The 27453-nt window shown below is 35.6% G+C and overlaps 1 protein-coding gene across 1 annotated transcript; it reads right to left on the reverse strand.

Annotated features, from left to right (window-relative positions):
* Nucleotides 1-2543: 2543 nt before the first annotated feature.
* LOC139869288 (uncharacterized) lies at nt 2544-3125 on the reverse strand. The gene has a single exon (XM_071857600.1). It carries the CDS (start codon nt 3123-3125, stop codon nt 2544-2546), a length of 582 nt encoding a protein of 193 aa, XP_071713701.1.
* Between the last annotated feature and the right edge of the window lie 24328 nt (nt 3126-27453).

Genomic DNA, 27453 nt, shown 5'->3' on the forward strand with positions numbered 1-27453 from the left:
GGGGGGGAGCAGAATTCAATAGCTAAATTCAGCATTTCACTTTCAACCTACACAAATTCCACACAACCATAACTTTATATTAAAGATTCACGCCGGCTAATTAAGAAAACAAAAATAGAAAAAACAATTCACAACAGATTCAATTACACCAGTGTTACAAATGATCTTATATTGAGAGTTGTGTGAGTTTTCAAACTAAATTCCTAGGACATAAATATATTATAGAAAAAATTTCGTGGACTTAAGCTGATTTCAACGCGACGTTAATTTTCCTCCGTCACCTCACTTGGCGACATCTTTGAAGCTCTTGACGCCCCTAACGCGGCGTCAAAGTTTGACGCGCCAGACGTCAGTCGGAAATTTGACGGATCAGTAAAGTGGTGTCAAAGTTTTTTTTTTTAGAAAAATCAGATTTCGCCACATTTTTTATATATTGGAGTATTAATTATTAAATTTTATACACAATTACAAATAAAATTTTACCACATCAACTCATCACAAATTTAACTCTCAAATTTGACACACACTTTTAAACAACAAAACTTCTTGACCTTGTTACATCACCAAATACTACATCACTTAAAAGTGAACAGATAAATACTCGACTTAGGGTGCGTTTGTTTGTTTCTTAATTGAATGGTTCAGCACTGAATGCTGAACCATTCAGCATTCAGTGCGTTTATTTCTGACCTCTGAATGACATATGGTGCTGAATGGTTCAGAATTCAGCTCTGAACCATTCAGACATGAAATACTCTCTTAACCATTAAGAGCCTAAATTATTTATAATATTCTCCTCAAATCATATCTCGATCACCTAACTAACAATTATATTGAATTTTTTATTCATGTCACACGTTAATAAGATAGTTTTAGTCAGTTCATATCGTTCATTCTAAATTATTATCAAACAGCTTATTTGCATTTAGATCAAACTATATTCAGAGACTCTGGACAATTCAAATTTTAAATCATTCACCGTTAAATCATTCAATTATATTAAACACACTCTTACATAGAAAAAGTGGCATTTAGTAGAACGAATTAGTAGAGGGTAGCGGGTTCGATGCAAGGCCCAAATTTCTAGTAATTAATTACTCCGTAACAATTACATTAGCTTCTTGGAATTTGATTAAAATACAGGTGTAGCTTATATTCAATCAAGGCATTTTCTGCATGCACCTATCCACTCACAGTTTTGCGTATTTTTATAATACTACAAAATTAATTAATTACGAACGGAGTAGTTACCAAAATTAAACTTTATCTAATACAGCCGTTTATCTAACTAAAATTTCAAACACTAACGATTTTTTTTTCTTTCAAGGCAAGTATGTATATATTGAAATACGCCAACGAGTACAAAGTTTGAGAGCCTACGAGCTATACAATAATGAGTAGCCACGACCTAAAATATTTACATTAACTAATATTTACAATTGTAAGAAATTAATACGAATCACTGATCAACTAACTCCCGTACGGCTATTTGTTGTCGCCACAAAGAAATTCGAATTAATTAGCCATTGTTGCCATTCAAGATTCGCCTTCTTTAACCGCCGAGAGATCCATTCGAAGCTTAAGCATTGTACCTCCGATAAAATGTTTGAGAGATTCCAAACTTTCCTTTTGAAAACGACGTTGTTTCTAGCCTTCCAAATGCAATACAAGCATGTCCATTTTGCCCCGCCCCACACTAATTTTCCTTGCGATGTAGAATTGGAAATACATGAGTCTTCTTTAATGAGTTCCAACTCTTGAAGTTTATCACTCGAAATGTTCCACCATTTTAGAAAAAGTTCCCAAACGATATTTACTTTGTTGCAATTGAAAAGATAATGATCCACCGTTTCGATATCATTCGAACAAATGGGACAAAGAATTGTATGTAAATCTAGACCCCGTTTGTCCAGTTCCGCTCGAACCGACAATCTTTTTTGGTTTGCTTTCCATGCAAAAATCCACACTTTTTGAGGAATTGATTTATTACGCTTTAGCACTTGAACGTTTGTTGGATTTGGGAGCCTCTTATCATCGATTAGGGCTGTCAGATGCTTGGTCGTGAACAACCCATCGATACTAACGATAATATAAAGAAATCATTAAAAATGTTTACATTAAATTAAAATAATGAAACAACAAAATTATAAAAATATGTAAGATGTATATCTATATCTATATCCACATCTATATTCTATCTATATCATGTATAATAAAAAATTAATTTATGTGATCATTTTATGGGAGATGATCCTCACACACCACTTTTTGATCTATCAACACCAAATTTACTATTATAGCCTTAATTATACTTAGACTAATAATATTTTTTTTTTGAAAGGCAAATTATATATATATATATATATATATATATATATATATATATATATATATATATATATATATATATATATATATATATATATATAGAAAAGAATGTACACAGAGAGTGAGGTAGCCGAAGTAGCTACCCACATTGGACACTGAAGTTACAAAAACAAGAAACCCGAGGAATAACTACACGATACTAAACCCATTACATTTCACCCCGGATCAAAACTAGCTCCAAGTGCACATGACGATGTCGGACTAGTAAGCCAATGATGCCAAGACATAGAGGAGTTTCTCGAACGGTTTTTAATCCACTCAAATGATTTCACTTGTATCTCACTTATGATCTTCGATGTAGCCCATCCGTCCTTTTTAAAAACCTTTAGATTTCTACTTTTCCAAATCAAATAACACGTAACCCACACAATTGCTTGCCAAACTTTCTTTTTTCTCGAATTCTTTGTTGCTATGCACGAACATTTAATCATCTCCTCTAGCGTGGAACTCAAGGGGAGGGGAAGATTCCACCATTTAAGGATGCCGGACCAAATTTCTTTGGCGGATTTGCATGAATAAATGGCGTGATCAACCGACTCGACCACATCATTACATATTGGGCATAATAACGTGTCCAAGTCGATCCCTCTCCGGTCGAGTTCTTCTTTTGTTGCTATTCTTTTTCTTAAGACCCTCCAGATGAAGATACCAATCTTTAACGGAATGAGATTATTTCTGATTGTAGCCGATGGATTGGATTCCCTTGTGATTAACTTGTCGTCTATCGTTTTAGCCATCGATTTTGTGACAAATAAACCACTTCTATCACCCGAGAATTTCCACTTGCTTGCTCCGAAACCTGAGAACGAGGCACTTTTAATGGTGTTTATCATGTTAGTAAGTTCCCCGTGTAACCTTCCTGTAAAAACGCGTGTCCAGTCCCACGTAAAACTCTATTCGTTGTTGCAAAGTGATACTCTGCTGCTGACTTCAGTCGCGGGTTGTGCTTCCAAACGAAACAGGCGCTGAAATGACTCCTTGAACGGTACAGGAGATGCCCGTCGATCGAGCCAAAAACTTATGTCTCTGCCGTCACCTATCTCTCTTGCGAATAGTGTTTTGACATCAATATCAATCTTACGCAAATCTTCTCCAATTTTGATGATGTTCCTCCACGCGGTGTTCTGTTTCACAATGCCATTTTCACAATTAGTACCCAACCCCCCGTCCCTCCCGTATATGCTTTTAATGGTTTTAACCCATAATGAGTCGCATTCTGTATAAAATCGCCACCACCATTTGATAAGTAGTGCCCAATTTTTTGCTTTGAGACTCCCAATATTTAACCCGTCCTCTTTGTAAGGTAAAAGAATTGTATCCCATTTAACCCACGATAGTTTATTATCAAATCCCGACCCACCCCTAAAAAACTTACGTCTCATACCTTCGAGGAGATTGATGATGCAAGAAGGAGCGCGGAACAACGAGAAGAAATAAAGAGGGAGACTAGTAAGGACCGCCTTCAGAAGTGTCAACCTACCACCGAATGACATCGTCCTTGCTTTCCAATCCGACAAACGCTTACTAAATTTCTCGATAACGGGGTTCCACATTTCTTTCTTATTTAGCTTTTCACCGATCGGCATGCCAAGATAAGTGAAAGGAAAGGATCCCGGATTGCACCCCAATTTTTGAGCCATATGATCAACCTCGACCCGAGCTACCCCGATGCCATATAAGTGACTTTTTCGAAGATTTATTTTAAGTCCCGACACTTTCTCATAGCATTCAAGGGTTTTATGGACATTAATAATATTTCTTTTACTCCAATCCCCGAAAAATATTGTATCGTCCGCAAATTGAAGGTGTGAAATATTGATTTTGTCTTGGCCGATTTCAACACCCCTTATAATCTTCTTGTTGACCGCAATATTGGCAAGGATGTTAAGCCCTTCACTAGCTATAATAAAGAGGTAAGATGAAAGTGGATCCCCTTGACGAATCCCCCTTTTAAGTCGAAACTCCTTTGTAGGTGAACCATTAACGAGGACCGAGATGGATGCGGATTTAAAGCAAGAGTCAATCCATTTTAACCACTTAGCTCCAAACCCCATTTTTTTCATGACATCAAAAAGGAAGTTCCAACGTACACTATCAAACGCTTTCTCGAAGTCCGCTTTGAATATGAAGCATTTTGATTTATTATACTTGACATCCCCCACCAACTCGTTAGCTATCAAGATACTATCGAGGATCGATCTTCCTCGAATAAAAGCACTTTGCTCCTTACCTATAAGTTTGTCAATCACGATTCGGATCCTATTAGCAAGCAATTTTGACACAATTTTATAATAGCTCCCAATGAGGCTTATGGCCTAAAGTCACGCAAGTTGATTGGGTCGTTTATCTTTGGAATAAGAGCTATGAACGAAGCATTACAACCAACTGTGATATCACCACTACTCCAAAACCATTGAATCGCTTTCAACAAATCCTCCTTAATTACATCCCAAAATTTATGATAAAAGTAAAAATTAAACCCATCGGGACCCGGTGCTTTCGACACACCGCACTCTTTAACGGCTAACCACACTTCCTCTTCACTAAAAGGAAGTTCCAAGGCTGTTGCATCGTCATGAGAAATAACCGGAGTGTTAAATCCTTGAAAGTCTAGTGATGTTATGCGAGGTGTATATAAAATAGTTATTAATTTTAGCAGGAAATACTATTAAATACGATACAATTTTACACAAGATATTTATTTATTTATAGAATGGATATACTTAAACCTTGCTACAACACTTATAGGCAGTGTACCTAATCGTACAGTAGTGTAGTTTTTAGTAAGTCCGGTTCGTTCCACAGGGAAATCTTTAAACAAAGCTCAACGCTATATTAGTTTACTTTTATTAAAAATACAAATATATATATAAGTAATATTATTATTATAAAGGGGGGTTTTTACCGTTTAATGACCGGTTTGTCGATTTTAAGACTTTAGTCGCAGTTAAAACCTAATGTAAAATATAAAATAAATACAAGACTTAAATTAAAGCGTAAAGTAAATAACGATAATGAAATTGCGAATAATAAAAGTGCGATAAAATAAACTTACGATAATTAAAAAGTACGATAATTAAAAGTGCGATTAAATAACAATAAATAAAAGTGCGATAATTAGAAGTGCAATTAAATATAAAATAAAGGAAATTAAATATGAAATAAAAGAATTATGCTTATTTAAACTTCCGTAATCATGATGTTTGACGTGTTGATTTTAGTTTTATGCCCATGGGTTAATTGTCCTTTGTCCTGGATTATTTAATATGTCCGTCTGGTTTTTGTCCATAACAGTCCATCAGTCATAAATATAAAGTGCGAGTGTCCTCATCAAATTATTCTTATACCCGAAGTTAAATATTCCAACTAATTGGGGATTCGAATTGTAACAAGGTTTTAATACTTTGTTTAATGAATACACCAGGTTATCGACTGTGTGTAAACCAAGGTTTTACTACTTTGTTAACAATTACACCAATTACCCTTGAATGTAATTTCACCCCTGTTTTAATTATTCTAGTGGCTATTAATCCATTCCCATGTCCGGTTAAATGAACGATTATTCGTACATATAAATACCCCGCCCATCGTGTCCGATCGAGTGTATATGGTAATTTATAGGGACGCCCAATTGTAAATCTTTATATTAACATTAACAAACTATCATTTAGTTAAACAAATATAAAGCCCATTAATAGCCCATAGTCTAATTTCCACAAGTGTCGTTCTTTTGTCCAAACCCCAATTATGGTACAAAGCCCAATTACCCAATTTTAGTAATTAGCCCAACATCATGATTACTTCGTTTTAAATAAGCATAATAATAACTTAGCTACGAGACATTAATGTAAAAAGGTTGAACATAACTTACAATGATTAAAAATAGCGTAGCGTTACACGGACAGAATTTCGACTTACACCCTTACAACATTCGCTAACATACCCTTATTATTAGAATTATAATTAAAATTAAAATATAAATTATATATATATATATAAATTTTACGTATGATAAGAGAAGAAAAATATGATGATTTTGATCAGAATTCGGTTGGCTTTATAGGCAGTTTTCAATTTTGGGGCTCCGCGACTCGCGGTGAATTTTGCCTTCAAACTCCGCAAGTCGCGGAGTTTGAAATTCCAGCTCACATCTTGGAGTCTTTCTCTGCCGACGATTTTTATTATATATATAATATATATATAATTAATATAATTAATTATATATTATATTATATTTATATACATAGTTAACTTGTAATTTTTAGTCCGTTGCGTCGAGCGTTAAGAGTTGACTCTGGTCCCGGTTCCGGATTTTCGAACGTCCTTGCGTACAATTTTATATTTTGTACTTTGCGTTTTGAATCTTGTACTCTTGTAATTTCGAGACGGTTCTTATCAATAATTGGAACCTTTTTGATTGTCTTTTGTACTTTTGAGCTTTTTGGTCGTTTGCGTCTTCAATTCGTCGAATCTGTCTTTTGTCTTCACCTTTTATTATTTAAACGAATATCTCTTGTAAATAGAACAATTGCAACTAAAAGCTTGTCTTTCTTGAGGAATAATGCTATGAAATATATGTTCGTTTTTAGCATTATCAAATATTCCCACACTTGAGCGTTGCTTGTCCTCAAGCAATATCGTCTTGAAATACTAGAATCACTTCTTTATTCTTCACACTTTGTACATCAGTGATTTCTATACGGCGGTATAAACAATGGTAGTAACGATATGGTTTACAGTCCCAAATGACTATAAAAATTTAGATCCATTAAGGAAATTGGATCTTTATGAAAACATTTGATCTTTTGAAATCTAGTTTTTACCCTAGATAAGTTTTCCGGAATAACCCTTTACCGGTGTTTGCAAAATATTTTTGTGGGTTTGGTGGGTTTCAGATTTGAAAATTTTAGCTCAAAACTTGCGGTTTTGTGTCACCCACTTGCTAACCTTGTATTTGGAAAGCAACACGTCCAGTTTACTTGTCCCGTATATTACCTTTCGGTAAACTACCGTCCGGTTGTAAAGGAAAGCGTTGAACAAGCAACTGTTAAGGCAATGTCCCCTGACATGCTTTTAATTATGGTCTATAATGTGTCAGACGCAATTACTATCCTTGGTAGGAGCAATAGTAAAGCTCACCCTTATAATTTTTTCGGTCTGGCACAAGGTCCTGTCTTTGACCACTATGCAACCACCGTTCTTACGGTTGACACCCGATTTGGTTCAGGTGACCTAATGAATTCCAGGTGAATTCCTAGGATTTTACGTTCAATGGTAATGAACGCATTGAAAATAGGATTTTCAGAAAACAAATCGGTTTGTAATTTTGATCAAAATATTTTCTCGTTTAAGCTCGAGTTTAGATATCATTGAATTCCATGAGTTTGAATTCTCAATCTTTAAGGTCAATCTCTAGGATTGAGTAATATCAGTCTTAAAAGCTGATTTTTAATCTTTAAGGAGATTATCCTTTCTGGGGATCTGATTCATTAGTCTTATCCAGCTAATTTGCATGGTGCCCCCCCATTGTACGAGATAAATCCTTCTCATGGTTAGGATAAATCTGACCACTTGGCGACCCTGTTTAATGCTGAGGTCCGTGGATTTCCTGCTGATTTTAGTGATGACTTTTCTAGATTTTTCGTCAACCTACAGCTGGTCTGGACGACAACTTCATGACCTAAATCAAGAAGCGCGTTTCTTTTTCGGAAGACTTTACTTCCTTTTAATGATGGAATTGATTCATCATGTAGATCCATCTCTTCTTTTCTTTCATCGGGTAAAACAGTTTAGTTTAGTCCATTGCAAAAGTATTTTCAGTTATTTGTTACAGATATATGTGACATATGTTTAAAATAACTTGGTAAATTTTCCCACACTTGGCTTTTTATTTTCCTTTTTATCGTCCTCTATTCCATTTTAAATGAATTTTAACATTTTAGTTTGTTTCTCAATTTATGTCCTTTCCGAGGTAACAATAATTTCGGTGTTAAAACCTAGTTTTATCGTTCATAAATATGTATAACATGATTTTGAGTTCATTTAATTGAAATTTTTTTTTTTTTTTTTTAAAATTTTTTTACTAGAATTGGGTAGTTAGTATATAAGACTAGGGCTGTTCTTTATTATCAGAGAGCACTAGATTCTAATACAACTACTGCTTTACTAGTTTTTTTAATGGTAACCAAGTGTTTAAGATAAAAATTTTAAAATCCGAAAGAATTTAAGTTTAAGATAAAAATTTTAAAATCCGAAAGAATTTAACCCCTTCCCACACTTAAGATCTTGCAATGCCCTCATTTGCAAGAAATCAGTAACAATTTAAATTATTGAGGGTGATTAGTGTGAAAATGATTAAATTTTACCAAAGTTTCCAAATATATTGGCGTTTGTTTGCTGAATGATAAATGGTGCACATCATTTGTTCATTCCGTCTTGTTGTTATTTCACATATATTTTGCATCTTGTCGTCAAAATTAGTTGTTTTTGCTGAACTTAATGCCAGTCTTTGAAAATGCGTTGTTTTACCCTGTTGTGTACATAAGATAAACTGCAAACATATATACATATTTTTGAAGTTTGGTATATTACCCCACATTCAAAAATTATTAAAATCTAAGAATAAAAGTTAGATAATTATAAAAATGATTACAATATTAACAAAAGTATTAAACGTATCAATAATTACAAATTACAAAAAAAAAAAAAAAATAATAAGTAAACTAAGGATGATATTGGTACCAATAGGGGTTCCAGGCATAACCATAAGTGCTATAGAATGCTTCGGCAGGGTCATACGTAGGATATGGTGGCTGCATCTCTATAGACCAAGGAGGGAAGACGGGTTTCGGTGTAGGAATATAGTTTCTACCTATATGTTGGCAATGAGCTATGATCTGGTTCTGATGAACTTGCCAATCTTCAAATGCTCTCTGTCTAGCATTTTCGTATTCCTGAGAAGCTATAAACCTATGCATTTCTTGCATCTCATTCCCCCCTCCTACATTACCTTGCTGCTGGTTTCTCTCCACCTGTGGATGTCTACCATGGTATCGTACTGCGGCGTTATTTCGCCTCTTCAAAACTTTCGCACCATGGTATACATTTAAACCTATAGTATCGCGGGGTTCTGGTTCTTCTACTAATAATCCCCCCCGACTTATATCCACACCGAGATATTCACCAATCAAAGTAATAAAAATTCCACCTCCTATTATGCTATGTGGTCGTATCCCCCGAACCATAGCTGATAAATAATAACCCACACAATATGGTATACTTACAGCGCTTTGTGGGTCTCGAATACACATATGGTAAAACAAATCCTGTTCATTTACTTTTTCCTTGTTTTTACCCCTTTGTGTAATCGAATTAGCTAAAAACCTATGTATCACTCTTAATTCGGCTCTATCTATATCCAAATAAGAGTAATTTCCCCCTTTGAAACGGTGATGGCTTGTCATTTGACTCCACACACCGTGTGTATCAAAATTTTCATCTATCTTTCTACCGTTTAGTATCAATCCTCTACAATCGGCAGACGCTAATTCCTCAGGCGTATATATACGTAAAGCCTGAGCCATGTCCAGTAAAGACATGTGGCGCATCGAACCGCCTAACAAAAATCTAATAAAAGAACTATCGGTTAAACTAGCTACCCGATCATTCAACTCTATACTACATAACAATTCTTCACACCATACTTTATATACAGGTCTACGTATGGTGAATAAACATACCCAGTCATTAAAAGAAGAATCACCATACCTCTGTACAAGTAATTCCCTAATTGGCCCGGCCAATTCTACAGCTTCTAAGGGTCCCCATTCTATGACCCTCGGTATCTCAACAACCTTGGAATGAAGAGTATGCAAACCCCTTTGATATTTTGGATAATCTATCCAAAGTCTGTCAAATCTCAGGTTCGGGTGCAACTCTTCCAAGTGCATATCAGAAAAGGTCATGACTGGATGAGGTACATCCTGCTTGTAGTAGTTATCCACCTCCTGTTGTTCCAAATTCTCAGCAGGAGCATTGCGGGCTTGGGATGAAGATTCACCCCTTTCATTCTGCAAAACACATCAAACACAATTTTTGTGCATCCAAATATGCATTAGTGTCAGCAAAATCATCAATCAAAATAATTACAATGACATTATCAATTTATATCAAACTTGAGCTCATTTTCATATTTTCATCAAATCTACACTTTTTCAAATAAGCATATACGAAAATGTTCGCCAAGTTCATAAGCATTCAACTCAAATAACATGTCAAAATAATCATTACTAGCAATTAAACAAGTCTCAAATGGCATTATCTTTCAAAAATCAAGTTCATGAATTTAAGACTTGAAAAAGTCCACTTTAATTCTCAAAATCATGTTTAGGCTCAAAGTTTGGATCATTTAACTACCTAGACATGTTACACTACTCAATTTAGCAACAATTCATGACAAAAATCGGCCATAACCTGTTTATATCAAAAAGCCCCAAATTTGCTCAAGAACACAAACTCTAGATTACTCAAAATTTGAAGTTTAAGGCTTCTAATCATGTTAAACAGCATCAATCTAGGTTATACAAGCATAATACATAAACAATTTAAGCTTAATTACACTAAAAAGCATCAAAATCAAATTGGGGAAAAAATAGCTCAAGAAGATCAAATTTCGGATTAAATGGTGTTTAGGTGTAGAAATTTACCGTTTTTCTTGAGTAATTCTTAGATAGCATCCTTCTCAACATGATTTTAGCAAAAAATTTGGTGATTAACGGTTAAAAATTGGTATTTTTGGGGTGTTTTTGGGTGGTTTTTCGGGGTTTTTAGCAGCAGTTTTCGCTGTGTTTTTATTGTTTTGGGGTTGGGACTGATCTGTTGTTCGGTTATATTTTTTTCTGATTTTTAGTCCCTCCGCGAGTCGCGGCAAAATACACTTCAAACTCCGCGACTCGCGGAGTTTTTTTTTTTTTTTTTTTTTTTTTAAATCATTAACTTTTGAAAACAATTAAGAAATTAATTTTAAAATTTTGTTTCCCTTGTTATTTAGGACGAGGTCGTTTCGGATCGATGTCCTAGTCCGTCCTTCGACAAAATTTTAAAATTTGTCTTTTTGTAGCGATTGTTTTAAAAGCTAAGATTTTTGGGTTTTTTAATGTTTTTGGCATACTTTAAATCAATAAGATTAAAAATAGTGATAATAAAAGTTCTCGTCCCTTCCTTGGGTAAAGCAATTTCGGTTCAAAGACCTAGTCTTCAACTTACGACGAATTTAAAAATCATATTCTTAACTTAATGAGATAAAGTAAATTTTTGTTTTTAAATTCACACAACTTAAATATAAAATTCAAAATTATTATTAAAAATTACACCAAACTTAAAATTTGAAATGCATAAAATTAAAAATTAATATTTTAAAAATTAAAAATTTACACCAAACTTAATTTAAAAATTTATAAATTCATATTAAACTTATATTAATTTTTCAAATATTTACAATTTTAAATATATTGTTTTTACAAAGTTTACAATATTAATTTAAGATTTAAATATTAATTTTAAAAATATGGTAAAAATAAAATTAAAAATCTTTTTGTCTTTTTATCCCACTTTAATCAATCAAATATTATCAAAAATATGCGCCCCTCTTTTCGGTAAAGTAATTTCGGTTCCAAGACCTAATTTAACTCATGACGAATTTTTGAAATATTTTGGGTTGATTGTTTAAAGATATTTATACCTTAAGAATAAACGTTAAATTTCGCAGTGATGTAATAAATTTTTGAATGATATCAATAATTTCGGTCGCCAAACCTAATTTTATTCAATACCAATTTAATACTTTTTAGCGAACAAATTAGCGTTTATTATCAAAAGGTTAAAAATAAAAATAAAAATAAAAACTGTACAGACATACCTGTGAAATAGATTTCTTAGTTATATGATCTATCCCATTCATAAGATAGTCGGTTTAATTGGTTTTCCATGGCTACATAGGCGTAACCTCGAGCATTCAGTGTCTTTTCTTCTAAACATATGAACGGTCCGTCTCTGCATAAAGTAACAAATTCGGTATTTGAATAGGTTTGATTATTTGAACATTTACCTCCATGTGACCATTTTCCGCATTTGTGACATCGTTCTAGGTGTCGTGCTCTTCTTTTCGCTGCGGATTTTGATTTTCCTTTACCAAATTGTAACTTATTATCTTCGCATCTGGATTCTTTTCTAACTCCGTCCATTCTTTCTCTGATTACTGATACTATTTCACTCGGGAGTATGTCATTATTACGTTTAGTGATCAAAGCGTGTAGCATTAGACCATGGTTTAGTTCACAGGCAGTCTTCATTTTGTAAAAACCTAAAAAAAAAAATAAAAATTCAGAATGGGGGGAGAAGACTAGTTCTTTAGGGTCTGCTAGGGAAAGACCATTCGGGTTCCATTTTCGAGAACTACACGAAAACAGACAATCTAACTCTAACAGAAATACATATTATCCTTTAAAGACTTGATTCTCCCCACACTTAGTTAGCTGTGGTGTCGAAATTGTGATTAACTTCGTTGTCGACTTCCATCGGACCATGTATGTAATGTTTAATTCTGTGACCATTAACTTTAAATTCAATCCCATTTGAATTTATCAATTCTATCGTTCCGTATGGGAAAACTCTTTTGACTATGAATGGTCCAGACCATCTTGATTTCAATTTTCCAGGAAATAGCTTGAATCGTGAATTGAAAAGAAGAACTCTGTCTCCTTCTTTAAATTCTTTTGAACTTCTGATTCTTTTATCATGCCATTTCTTCGTTCTTTCTTTATAGATTAACGAATTTTTGTATGCTTCATGTCTTAATTCTTCTAATTCATTTAGTTGACTTAATCGTAGACGTCCGGCTTCATGTAAATCAAGATTACATGTCTTCAAAGCCCAAAATGCTTTGTGTTCAATTTCTACTGGAAGATGACATGCTTTTCCATAAACGAGTCTAAAAGGTGTGGTTCCAATTGGAGTTTTGTAGGCTGTTCTAAAAGCCCAGAGTGCATCCTCCAATTTAATGGACCATTCCTTCGGATTTGATCCTACGGTTTTCTCTAGAATACGTTTTAAAGCTCGGTTGGTATTTTCAACTTGTCCACTTGTTTGTGGATGATATGCGGTGGAGATTTTATGAGTTACTCCATATCTTTTAAGAACTTTCTCAAGTTGATTATTACAGAAATGAGTACCCCGATCACTTATTAAAGCTTTCGGTGTTCCAAACCTTGCAAAAAGACGTTTTAAAAAGTTGACTACAACTCGTGCATCGTTAGTTGGGAGAGCTTGTGCTTCCGCCCATTTAGATACATAATCAATGGCTACGAGTATATATAGATTATTATGAGATTTTGGAAATGGACCCATAAAGTCAATACCCCAAATGTCAAATACTTCACATACTTGGATGACATTTTGTGCCATTTCATCACGTTGACTTATTTTTCCGGCCCTTTGACATGCATCACAAGATTTGCAAAGAAGGTGTGCGTCTTTGTAAATTGTAGGCCAATAGAATCCAGCTTCATAAACTTTTCTTGCTGTTAGTTGAGGCCCATAATGCCCTCCTGTTGGTCCTGTGTGACAATGGTTTAAAATTTTACTAGCTTCATCTCCAAATACACATCGGCGTATTATTCCATCGGGACAACTTTTAAACAGATGTGGATCTTCCCAGAAATAGTGTTTTATATCACTGAAGAATTTCTTTCGTCTTTGGTACGATAATCCTTTTTCAAGGAATCCACAAACTAAGTAGTTTGCATAGTCTGCAAACCATGGGATTTCTTTATAATCTATCTTCAATAGATATTCATCAGGAAAGTTGTCTTGTATGGCCGATTCATTCAGAACTTCTAATTCGGAATTTTCAAGACGAGAAAGATGATCAGCGACGAGATTTTCTGCTCCTCTTTTATCTCGGATTTCAATATCAAACTCTTGTAAGAGTAAGATCCAACGGATTAATCTTGGTTTAGCATCTTGTTTTGAAAATAGGTATCTAAGAGCAGAATGGTCGGTATAGACCACTGTTTTTGCTAGAACGAGATATGATCGAAATTTGTCAAAAGCAAAGACAATAGCAAGGAGTTCTTTTTCAGTAGTTGTATAGTTCGTTTGTGCTCCTTGTAATGTCTTACTAGCATAATATATAGGTTGAAATCGTTTTTCAATCCTTTGTCCTAAAACGGCTCCCATTGCAAAATCACTTGCATCGCACATTAGTTCAAATGGTAGATTCCAATTTGGTGTTATCATGATCGGTGCATTAGTGAGTTTTTCTTTAAGAATATTAAAAGATTTGATACATTCATCTGAAAAGATGAATGGCGCATCCTTTTCTAGGAGTTTATTCATAGGAGTGGCAATTTTAGAAAAATCTTTTATGAAACGTCGGTAAAAACCGGCATGCCCTAGAAAACTCCTAACTCCTCTAACATTGGTGGGATGTGGAAGTTTAGCAATTACATCTACTTTAGCTCTATCCACTTCAATTCCTTCTTTTGAAATTTTATGTCCAAGAACGATGCCTTCTTTAACCATGAAATGGCATTTCTCCCAATTAAGTACTAGATTTGATTTTTTGCATCTAATTAGCATTCGTTCCAGATTAACTAGACATGATTTAAATGTATTACCGAAGACTGAAAAGTCATCCATGAATACTTCCATGCATTCTTCTATCATGTCGTGAAAAATCGCCATCATACACCTTTGAAAGGTTGCAGGGGCGTTACAAAGTCCAAATGGCATGCGTTTGTAAGCAAAAGTACCATAAGGGCACGTGAATGTGGTTTTCTCTTGGTCCTCGGGTGCTATTGGAATTTGAAAATATCCGGAAAATCCATCTAGAAAACAATAGTAACTATTTCCGGCTAATCTTTCCAACATTTGATCTATGAAAGGTAAGGGAAAGTGATCTTTTCTGGTGGCGTCATTTAATTTTCTATAATCAATACATACACACCATCCTGTTACAGTCCTAGTAGGAATAAGCTCATTTTTCTCATTTGTAATGACAGTCATGCCACCCTTCTTAGGTACGCATTGAACTGGGCTTATCCATGGACTATCAGAAATTGGATATATCAAACCTGCATCTAGCAGTTTAATAATCTCTTTCTTAACTACATCTTGCATATTAGGATTTAGTCTTCGTTGGCGTTGCACATACGTTTTATGACCTTCTTCCATAAGGATTTTATGTGTGCAATACGAAGGACTTATTCCTTTAATATCATGAATCTTCCATGCAATGGCTGGTTTATGAGCTTTCAACACAGAAATGAGTTGTGATTTTTCATTTTCAGCAAGAGAAGACGATATTATTACAGGTAATTCAGATTCACCATGTAAATAAGCGTATTCCAAATGGTTTGGAAGTGGCTTTAACTCTAATTTCGGAGGTTCTTCTATCGATGATTTATATCGATATCTGTCTTCTTCTTTTAGCATTTGAATTTCTTCTGTTGTTGGTTCATATCCATTAGCTATAAGTGTAGCTAACATTTCAGCTTCATCAATTGGTTCATTACCTTCTCCTAAAGAACATTCTCCTGTTCCTTGTAATTCTGGAAATTCTTCTAATAATTCTGCATGTGCATCTATAGTTTGAATATAATAACATGTATCATCTGCAGATTGTGGTTGTTGCATTGCTCTATCAACTGAAAAGGTAACACTCTCATCCTCTATACTTAGGGTCAGTTTCTTACCGAACACGTCTATCATTGCTTTAGCCGTGTTTAAAAATGGTCTTCCTAATATGAGAGGAACTTGAGAATCTTCTTCCATGTCCAAAACAACAAAATCTACTGGAAATACTAAAGTACCAACTTTAACTAGCATGTTCTCCATTATCCCTCTAGGATATTTTATTGATCTATCGGCTAGTTGTATGCTTATTCTGGTTGGTTTCAATTCTCCAAGGTCTAGTTTAGCGTATAGTGAATACGGTATTAGATTTATACTAGCACCTAAGTCTGCCAATGCTTCTATTGAACTAAGACTACCCAGAAAACATGGAATTGTGAAACTTCCTGGATCAGATAGTTTTTCTGGTATCTTATTCAACAGCACTGCTGAACAATTAGCATTCATAGTAACAGCCGAGAGTTCTTCCATTTTCTTTCTATTTGAGATTAGATCTTTCAAGAATTTAGCATATCTAGGCATTCCTGAAATCACATCAATGAAAGGAAGATTTACATTTATCTGTTTAAACATATCCAAGAATTTGGATTGCTCGGCTTCAAGTTTCTCTTTCTTCATTTTACTCGGATAAGGAAGTGGTGGTTGGTATGGTTTAACATAAGGTTTATCCTTAACTGTGTTATTTTCATTAACCTTTTCAACTACCGGTTCTTTTTCCTTATCTTGATCAGGTTGTGGTTGTAGCGACCCTGGTTTTTCCAACGTTATTTATTAATAATTATTATTATTAATACGCTTGATTAGACGAATGTATGTTATTACATTTACATGTTGCTTTGATTGCCCGTACTTGAACTTTAAATGCCTGAAACGTCTTTGTGACACCCGGAACTTGCACGAATAATATTTTAAGGTATTATTTACATTCATGATTAATTTTATTAATCATTTTAATTAACTAAGGTGATAGATTAATTACTTGGGCTTTATTTGGTTTAACTAGAGATTTATTGAACTTGGGCTTTAATTAATGAAATGGACTCATGACTTGGGCTTCCAAGCCCACCCTACTATTATTAGTGGACCTTTAGCCCACTCTTACAAGTGTAAGTATGATACTTGAACTTAAACTAGTTGGTTACATAGAATTGGAATATAGTTGGCTCATTATCCCCATGAACACCACCCTTTTACCCAACTTTTGCAAGCTTTTCCACCTAGTGACCAACAAGCAACACACCCACCCCCTTGGGAGCTGCAGGCCGTCGGCCTTGGGGTCTCCATAAGGTGGTTTTTGACTTCATTTCCTCATTACAACTCATTTGAAGTCTTCTCTCAAAACACACACACTTTACTTACAATTATCTTTCTCTTTTTCTCTCTCAAAGTTCTTTGTTCTTGCAAGTAAGTTTGAAGACTTTTTCTCCTCTTCCTTGCTTAACAAAACCGAACCCATGAGGCACCATAATCATCATCATGCTTTGTTGTTTTTAATCTTTGTTTACATGTGTTGATTACTAGTTATTTATTACTTACTTTCTAGCTTTCAAGAACAAACTTACTAGTTTGAATTCTTCATCTTATATCTTGTATTTATCAAGAACATCCAAGAACATAATCTATCTAGTTATGTTCTACATATTTTGTTTCAAAAGATTTAAAGTTTATAATCTTTATAATTGTTACTTGTGTTCTTGTTTGTTGTATGTTACTAGAATACCACCTTCATGGTTGGTTTAGGCTTATCATTCATTTTCTTTATTTCTTATTGTTAGTTGCTTACTACACATTTGAACAAGGACATGAAACCAACAAGAGCTTACACTTTGGTGCAAGTATCATGGATCCAACACTTGGTTGTGATCTTTCTTAGTGTTCATGAACTTGTTCATAAACTTACATGTAACCTTGGTTCATCAAACACTTACAACACTTGCACTTGAGTTATGATGGACAAACCTTGGTCAAAATGATGTTAACACATCAACGAGTTGTACACTTGAAGCTATACGCATCAAGGATGAGAACCGTGATGAACATCAAGCACCGAGACAACCGGAACTCTCCAAAACCCACTGTTCTGTCCAAAACCTACTGACCGGATGCTTCTGGAACAGACCAGTAGACCTGGGCTGTTCTAACCTTGATTTTTAGATAGAACTTTTCGAGTAGATAACTTTTCATATAGGACTCGTCTTAATCCGAGTTACGGTTTAGGATTTATGGCCCTCCGATCGTTACCATGTCCTTTAACGTTGTGCAGAAATTTCTGACCTACTCGCACTTAGACCGTCGCCACGGTCAAACCAAGACGAGTTTGCTTCTGTAAATTTTACCACACTTAAGGGACTCATAGACGGAGCCATGACCACTGGTCTCACCTTAATTCAGTAAGGGTAGAGGCCGTGGTGACTGACCGAAGTCAGCCTTTGTTTTAAACGACTTTCATAAACGAGTCTTACTTGTTACCTTTTGTTTAATGATGATTGATGATGACCCTTATGACCTTAATTACGTACTTGTAAACCTTTTGAGACGACTTATTGACTTAGTGCTATTTGACTTAGGTTGAGGACGTTTGGACCGTTACTTGCACACCACTTTCCGACTACTACCTTACCATTACTACTAATCATTGTGAGTTATAGCATTCTCTTTTTACTTTAACTTATTTTGGGAACTGAGAATACATGCGGATTTTATGTTTTACATACTAGGCACGAGTACTTAAACTTTATATATGTGTGGGTTATATAACGGCAGAAACATTCCCTTTAGCTCGGTAACGTTTAATCATTGGTTTTTGAACCGTGAACGCGAATCTTAGATATGGATCCATAGGGTTTGACATCCCCACTCGGGCTAGTAGCGCTAGCATTTAACGAGTGTTTAATACTTCGAGGTTATACGCACTTGCCAAGTGCACTTTAAGGGGGTACATTAAACGTTAAGTTAGTTACCGGGTGCCCACGGTTAAGCATATACTTTTACATACTTTTGAAACGCTCGTTGTAGCACTGAAATCTCGTGGCCTACTTACATTACTGTTATACTTAAACTATAGCTCACCAACCTTTGTGTTGACCTTTTTAAGCATGTATTTTCTCAGGTGCTTGAAGTCGCTTCCGCTATCTTACTAGTCGTGCTGTAGAACCCGCTGCCTAGAGTTGTTATCGCATGACTACTTATGTTGCATTCAAACTTTTTACTTATGAACTTATGTTATGTAATGACCATTATGGTCACGTACACTTACTTAATGCTTCTACTTAGCGAAGCATACTTTTGATTTGTAAAACAATTGACGTATGTTATGACGTCACTTTTATTTATGAATGTAAACTCTGTTTTGAAAATGCATATAGTACTTAACCTTGTAATGATCCTGTTGTTGATGGTCCGTACATGATGATTTAGTACGGGGCGTCACATTTGGTATCAGAGCATTGGTTGTAGGGAATTAGGATGCATTAGTGAGTCTAAGACCGACCCGAGTAGGATTCACTAATAGGGCTAATCTACAACTTGTTAGTTTACTTGTTTCCGCTGAACTTACTGCATGCTGTTGCTTACTGTTACTGCTATATGCCGTATACTACTACGTGATTTCACTACTGCATGCTATTACTTGCTTTCGATTGCATGCTAGTTCCGTACGATTACTGATATTGCCATGCTACTTATTGTTATACATGATTTAAACTGTTGGCCTATTATTTGCTTGCTTTATGACATACTGACATGGAAAATTTATTTTTCCTTGTTCAGATGTCGGACGTTCCACCTACTGACATCCCGAGCAGCTCAGGCCCCGTTGTTCCACCCACTGCTGCACCTGTTGCTGCTGCTGCTGCTGCCGACATTCCGGCCCCGACACCCACTGGCGACCCCGGCGCCTCTAGTTCTGGAGCTAGCTTTAGTGTGCCTATCCCGGCGTCTTCTTCCAGACCCCTGAGGCAACTGGCTCGCATTGGTGGCATGGAGATCCCCGCGGAGTTCGGGGAAGGACCCTTCCGTAATCACTGGCGCACACCTTGCCGACGCACTGCCGACGGCCGCTTAGCCGTGATTACGCCAGGCCAACACCGACAGATGTTGGCCGCTTTCGGATATGTTGAGCCACCCGCGCCACCACCGCATGATTCAGATGACGGTTCTTCCACCGATGCTTCTTCAGACGACACCTTATCTGACGACTCCAGTGATGAGGAGGATCCCGCTGACCGACCGATTCAGGCACCTTCTACCCCGCTGAAGAAGCGGTATCGCTTCGCTGGCATAATTCCTGGTCGTACTGTCACTGACGCTTATGGTCGGCGTCGTAGGATCACTGCACGTAAACGGCTGGTGCCGTACCCCGCCGATCCACAGATATTACCGTCTCCACCCAGAGCCGGACCATCCACTTCAGCACCACCGGCTCCACCTGCACCGCCAGCACCACCTGCCCCATCACCTTCCTCTAATGAGGAAATGAGGCGGGAGATTGAGATTCTCCAGACTCGAGTTACTGAGCTCGAGGAGCAGTTGGCTCATGTTTTGGACATCTTGTACCCACCATCGCCGTAGGACTTTGTACTAGATTCTGTATTGTAATTTCTTTTGTAATTTCATATTTCACTTATGTAATGTACGAACTTATTGTAATGTATGAACCTATTATCATTAATGAATGGAATTTGTGTTGCTTACTTCTTGCGCAAGTGTTCTATTTACGTTATCATTTCATGGTTTTGTGGTACTTATATCTGCTAGCGTTATTTAATCAACATGTGTTGTGCTGTTTTCATGTTGGTTGTTATATAATGTACTATTATTATTTGCATAATGGATTTTGACTTGAGTCAAAATGTTTGTATAGAACATCATGGCCAACGGGAGATCTATCCCCACCGCGGCACAAATTGAGGAAATGATTAACGAGCGAGTCGCTGCTGCACTAGCTGAAAGACAACCCCAAGTTCCACCACCACCGCCTGTCAATCCACCTGTCGTTCGAGATGGGTGTACTTACAAGGAATTTCAAAACTGCAAGCCACACTACTTCAGTGGCACTGAGGGACCCGTCGGTCTCACCAGATGGTTCGAAAAGTTGGAATCGGTATTCAGGGTTAGCAATTGTTCTGAGGCTAACAAAACGAAATTTGCATCTTGCACGCTGTCTGATGGCGCGCTCACATGGTGGAATACCATGGCCCAAGCGAAAGGAATTGATGAGGCATATGCTACGCCTTGGGAAGAATTTAAATGTGCTATGATCGAGGAATACTGTCCGAGAACCGAGATTCAAAAGATGGAAATCGAATTTATGCAATTGAAAACCGTAGGGAACGACCTTAACAGCTACAACCGTAGGTTTTTGGAATTGGCTCTTATGTGTCCAACCATGGTTGAAATGTCCCGTTCTTATTGATTAAAAACGTTCCATATTAATTGATTTCGTTGCGAGGTTTTGACCTCTATATGAGACGTTTTTCAAAGACTGCATTCATTTTTAAAACAAACCATAACCTTTATTTCATAAATAAAGGTTTAGAAAGCTTTACGTAGATTATCAAATAATGATAATCTAAAATATCCTGTTTACACACGACCATTACATAATGGTTTACAATACAAATATGTTACATCGAAATCAGTTTCTTGAATGCAGTTTTTACACAATATCATACAAACATGGACTCCAAATCTTGTCCTTATTTTAGTATGCAACAGCGGAAGCTCTTAATATTCACCTGAGAATAAACATGCTTTAAACGTCAACAAAAATGTTGGTGAGTTATAGGTTTAACCTATATATATCAAATCGAAACAATAGACCACAAGATTTCATATTTCAATACACATCCCATACATAGAGATAAAAATCATTCATATGGTGAACACCTGGTAACCGACAATAACAAGATGCATATATAAGAATATCCCCATCATTTCCGGGACACCCTTCGGATATGATATAAATTTCGAAGTACTAAAGCATCCGGTACTTTGGATGGGGTTTGTTAGGCCCAATAGATCTATCTTTAGGATTCGCGTCAATTAGGGTGTCTGTTCCCTAATTCTTAGATTACCAGACTTAATAAAAAGGGGCATATTCGATTTCGATAATTCAACCATAGAATGTAGTTTCACGTACTTGTGTCTATTTTGTAAATCATTTATAAAACCTGCATGTATTCTCATCCCAAAAATATTAGATTTTAAAAGTGGGACTATAACTCACTTTCACAGATTTTTACTTCGTCGGGAAGTAAGACTTGGCCACTGGTTGATTCACGAACCTATAACAATATATACATATATATCAAAGTATGTTCAAAATATATTTACAACACTTTTAATATATTTTGATGTTTTAAGTTTATTAAGTCAGCTGTCCTCGTTAGTAACCTACAACTAGTTGTCCACAGTTAGATGTACAGAAATAAATCGATAAATATTATCTTGAATCAATCCACGACCCAGTGTATACGTATCTCAGTATTGATCACAACTCAAACTATATATATTTTGGAATCAACCTCAACCCTGTATAGCTAACTCCAACATTCACATATAGAGTGTCTATGGTTGTTCCGAAATATATATAGATGTGTCGACATGATAGGTCGAAACATTGTATACGTGTCTATGGTATCTCAAGATTACATAATATATAATACAAGTTGATTAAGTTATGGTTGGAATAGATTTGTTACCAATTTTCACGTAGCTAAAATGAGAAAAAATTATCCAATCTTGTTTTACCCATAACTTCTTCATTTTAGATCCGTTTTGAGTGAATCAAATTGCTATGGTTTCATATTGAACTCTATTTTATGAATCTAAACAAAAAAAGTATAGGTTTCTAGTCGGAAAAATAAGTTACAAGTCGTTTTTGTAAAGGTAGTCATTTCAGTCGAAAGAACGACGTCTAGATGACCATTTTAGAAAACATACTTCCACTTTGAGTTTAACCATAATTTTTGGATATAGTTTCATGTTCATAATAAAAATCATTTTCTCAGAATAACAACTTTTAAATCAAAGTTTATCATAGTTTTTAATTAACTAACCCAAAACAGCCCGCGGTGTTACTACGACGGCGTAAATCCGATTTTACGGTGTTTTTCGTGTTTCCAGGTTTTAAATCATTAAGTTAGCATATCATATAGATATAGAACATGTGTTTAGTTGATTTTAAAAGTCAAGTTAGAAGGATTAACTTTTGTTTGCGAACAAGTTTAGAATTAACTAAACTATGTTCTAGTGATTACAAGTTTAAACCTTCGAATAAGATAGCTTTATATGTATGAATCGAATGATGTTATGAACATCATTACTACCTTAAGTTCCTTGGATGAACCTACTGGAAAAGAGAAAAATGGATCTAGCTTCAATGGATCCTTGGATGGCTCAAAGTTCTTGAAGCAAAATCATGACACGAAAACAAGTTCAAGTAAGATCATCACTTGAAATAAGATTGTTATAGTTATAGAAATTGAACCAAAGTTTGAATATGATTATTACCTTGTATTAGAATGATAACCTACTGTAAGAAACAAAGATTTCTTGAGGTTGGATGATCACCTTACAAGATTGGAAGTGAGCTAGCAAACTTGAAAGTATTCTTGATTTTATGAAACTAGAACTTTTGGAATTTATGAAGAACACTTAGAACTTGAAGATAGAACTTGAGAGAGATCAATTAGATGAAGAAAATTGAAGAATGAAAGTGTTTGTAGGTGTTTTTGGTCGTTGGTGTATGGATTAGATATAAAGGATATGTAATTTTGTTTTCATGTAAATAAGTCATGAATGATTACTCATATTTTTGTAATTTTATGAGATATTTCATGCTAGTTTCCAAATGATGGTTCCCACATGTGTTAGGTGACTCACATGGGCTGCTAAGAGCTGATCATTGGAGTGTATATACCAATAGTACATACATCTAAAAGCTGTGTATTGTACGAGTACGAATACGGGTGCATACGAGTAGAATTGTTAATGAAACTGAACGAGGATGTAATTGTAAGCATTTTTGTTAAGTAGAAGTATTTTGATAAGTGTATTGAAGTCTTTCAAAAGTGTATAAATACATATTAAAACACTACATGTATATACATTTTAACTGAGTCGTTAAGTCATCGTTAGTCGTTACATGTAAGTGTTGTTTTGAAACCTTTAGGTTAACGATCTTGTTAAATGTTGTTAACCCAATGTTTATAATATCAAATGAGATTTTAAATTATTATATTATCATGATATTATCATGTATGAATATCTCTTAATATGATATATATACATTAAATGTCTTTACAACGATAATCGTTACATATATGTCTCGTTTAAAAATCATTAAGTTAGTAGTCTTGTTTTTACATATGTAGTTCATTGTTAATATACTTTATGATATGTTTTCTTATCATAGTATCATGTTAACTATATATATATATATATATCCATATATATGTCATCATATAGTTTTTACAAGTTTTAACGTTCGTGAATCACCGATCAACTTGGGTGGTCAATTGTCTATATGAAACATATTTCAATTAATCAAGTCTTAACAAGTTTGATTGCTTAACATGTTGGAAACATTTAATCATGTAAATATCAATCTCAATTAATATATATAAACATGGAAAAGTTCGGGTCACTACAGTACCTACCCGTTAAATAAATTTCGTCCCGAAATTTTAAGCTGTTGAAGGTGTTGACGAATCTTCTGGAAATAGATGCGGGTATTTCTTCTTCATCTGATCTTCACGCTCCCAGGTGAACTCGGGTCCTCTACGAGCATTCCATCGAACCTTAACAATTGGAATCTTGTTTTGCTTAAGTCTTTTAACCTCACGATCCATTATTTCGACGGGTTCTTCGATGAATTGAAGTTTTTCGTTGATTTGGATTTCATCTAACGGAATAGTGAGATCTTCTTTAGCAAAACATTTCTTTAAATTCGAGACGTGGAAAGTGTTATGTACAGCCGCGAGTTGTTGAGGTAACTCTAGTCGGTAAGTTACTGGTCCGACACGATCAATAATCATGCATGGTCCAATATACCTTGGATTTAATTTCCCTCGTTTACCAAATCGAACAACGCCTTTCCAAGGTGCAACTTTAAGCATGACCATCTCTCCAATTTCAAATTCTATATCTTTTCTTTTAATGTCAGCGTAGCTCTTTTGTCGACTTTGGGCGGTTTTCAACCGTTGTTGAATTTGGATGATCTTCTCGGTAGTTTCTTGTATAATCTCCGGACCCGTAATCTGTCTATCCCCCACTTCACTCCAACAAATTGGAGACCTGCACTTTCTACCATAAAGTGCTTCAAACGGCGCCATCTCAATGCTTGAATGGTAGCTGTTGTTGTAGGAAAATTCTGCTAATGGTAGATGTCGATCCCAACTGTTTCCGAAATCAATAACACATGCTCGTAGCATGTCTTCAAGCGTTTGTATCGTCCTTTCGCTCTGTCCATCAGTTTGTGGATGATAGGCAGTACTCATGTCTAGACGAGTTCCTAATGCTTGCTGTAATGTCTGCCAGAATCTTGAAATAAATCTGCCATCCCTATCAGAGATAATAGAGATTGGTATTCCATGTCTGGAGATGACTTCCTTCAAATACAGTCGTGCTAACTTCTCCATCTTGTCATCTTCTCTTATTGGTAGGAAGTGTGCTGATTTGGTGAGACGATCAACTATTACCCAAATAGTATCAAAACCACTTGCAGTCCTTGGCAATTTAGTGATGAAATCCATGGTAATGTTTTCCCATTTCCATTCCGGGATTTCGGGTTGTTGAAGTAGACCTGATGGTTTCTGATGCTCAGCTTTGACCTTAGAACACGTCAAACATTCTCCTACGTATTTAGCAACATCGGCTTTCATACCCGGCCACCAAAAATGTTTCTTGAGATCCTTGTACATCTTCCCCGTTCCAGGATGTATTGAGTATCTGGTTTTATGAACTTCTCTAAGTACCATTTCTCTCATATCTCCAAATTTTGGTACCCAAATCCTTTCAGCCCTATACCGGGTTCCGTCTTCCCGAATATTAAGATGCTTCTCCGATCCTTTGGGTATTTCATCCTTTAAATTTCCCTCTTTTAAAACTCCTTGTTGCGCCTCCTTTATTTGAGTAGTAATGTTATTATGAATCATTATATTCATAGATTTTACTCGAATGGGTTCTCTGTCCTTCCTGCTCAAGGCATCGGCTACCACATTTGCCTTCCCCGGGTGGTAACGAATCTCAAAGTCGTAATCATTCAATTATTCAATCCACCTACGCTGCCTCATATTCAGTTGTTTCTGATTAAATATGTGTTGAAGACTTTTGTGGTCGGTATATATAATACTTTTGACCCCATATAAGTAGTGCCTCCAAGTCTTTAATGCAAAAACAACCGCGCCTAATTCCAAATCATGCGTCGTATAATTTTGTTCGTGAATCTTCAATTGTCTAGACGCATAAGCAATCACCTTCGTTCGTTGCATTAATACACAACCGAGACCTTGCTTTGATGCATCACAATAAATCACAAAATCATCATTCCCTTCAGGCAATGACAATATAGGTGCCGTAGTTAGCTTTTTCTTCAATAACTGAAACGCTTTCTCTTGTTCATCATTCCATTCAAATTTCTTCCCTTTATGCGTTAATGCAGTCAAGGGTTTTGCTATTCTGGAAAAGTCTTGAATGAACCTTCTGTAGTAACCAGCTAGTCCTAAAAACTGGCGTATGTGTTTCGGAGTTTTCGGGGTTTCCCACTTTTCAACAGTTTCTATCTTTGCCGGATCCACCTTAATACCTTCTTTGTTCACTATGTGACCGAGGAATTGAACTTCTTCCAACCAAAATGCACACTTTGAAAACTTAGCGTACAATTCTTCCTTCCTCAATACTTCTAACACCTTTCTCAAATGTTCACCGTGTTCTTGGTCATTCTTTGAGTAAATAAGTATGTCATCAATGAAAACAATGACAAACTTGTCAAGGTATGGTCCACACACTCGGTTCATAAGGTCCATGAACACAGCTGGTGCATTAGTTAAACCAAATGGCATGACCATAAACTCGTAATGACCGTAACGTGTTCTGAAAGCAGTCTTTGGAATATCATCTTCTTTCACCCGCATTTGATGATACCCGGAACGTAAGTCAATCTTTGAATAAACAGACGAGCCTTGTAGTTGATCAAATAAGTCGTCGATTCTCGGTAGTGGGTAGCGGTTCTTGATGGTAAGTTTGTTCAACTCTCGGTAGTCGATACACAACCTGAATGTACCATCTTTCTTCTTGACAAACAAAACAGGAGCTCCCCACGGTGATGTGCTTGGTCGAATGAAACCACGCTCTAAAAGTTCTTGTAATTGGCTT

Source organism: Rutidosis leptorrhynchoides, chromosome 9, assembly GCF_046630445.1.
Source record: "Rutidosis leptorrhynchoides isolate AG116_Rl617_1_P2 chromosome 9, CSIRO_AGI_Rlap_v1, whole genome shotgun sequence".
NCBI classification, from domain to species: domain Eukaryota; kingdom Viridiplantae; phylum Streptophyta; class Magnoliopsida; order Asterales; family Asteraceae; genus Rutidosis; species Rutidosis leptorrhynchoides.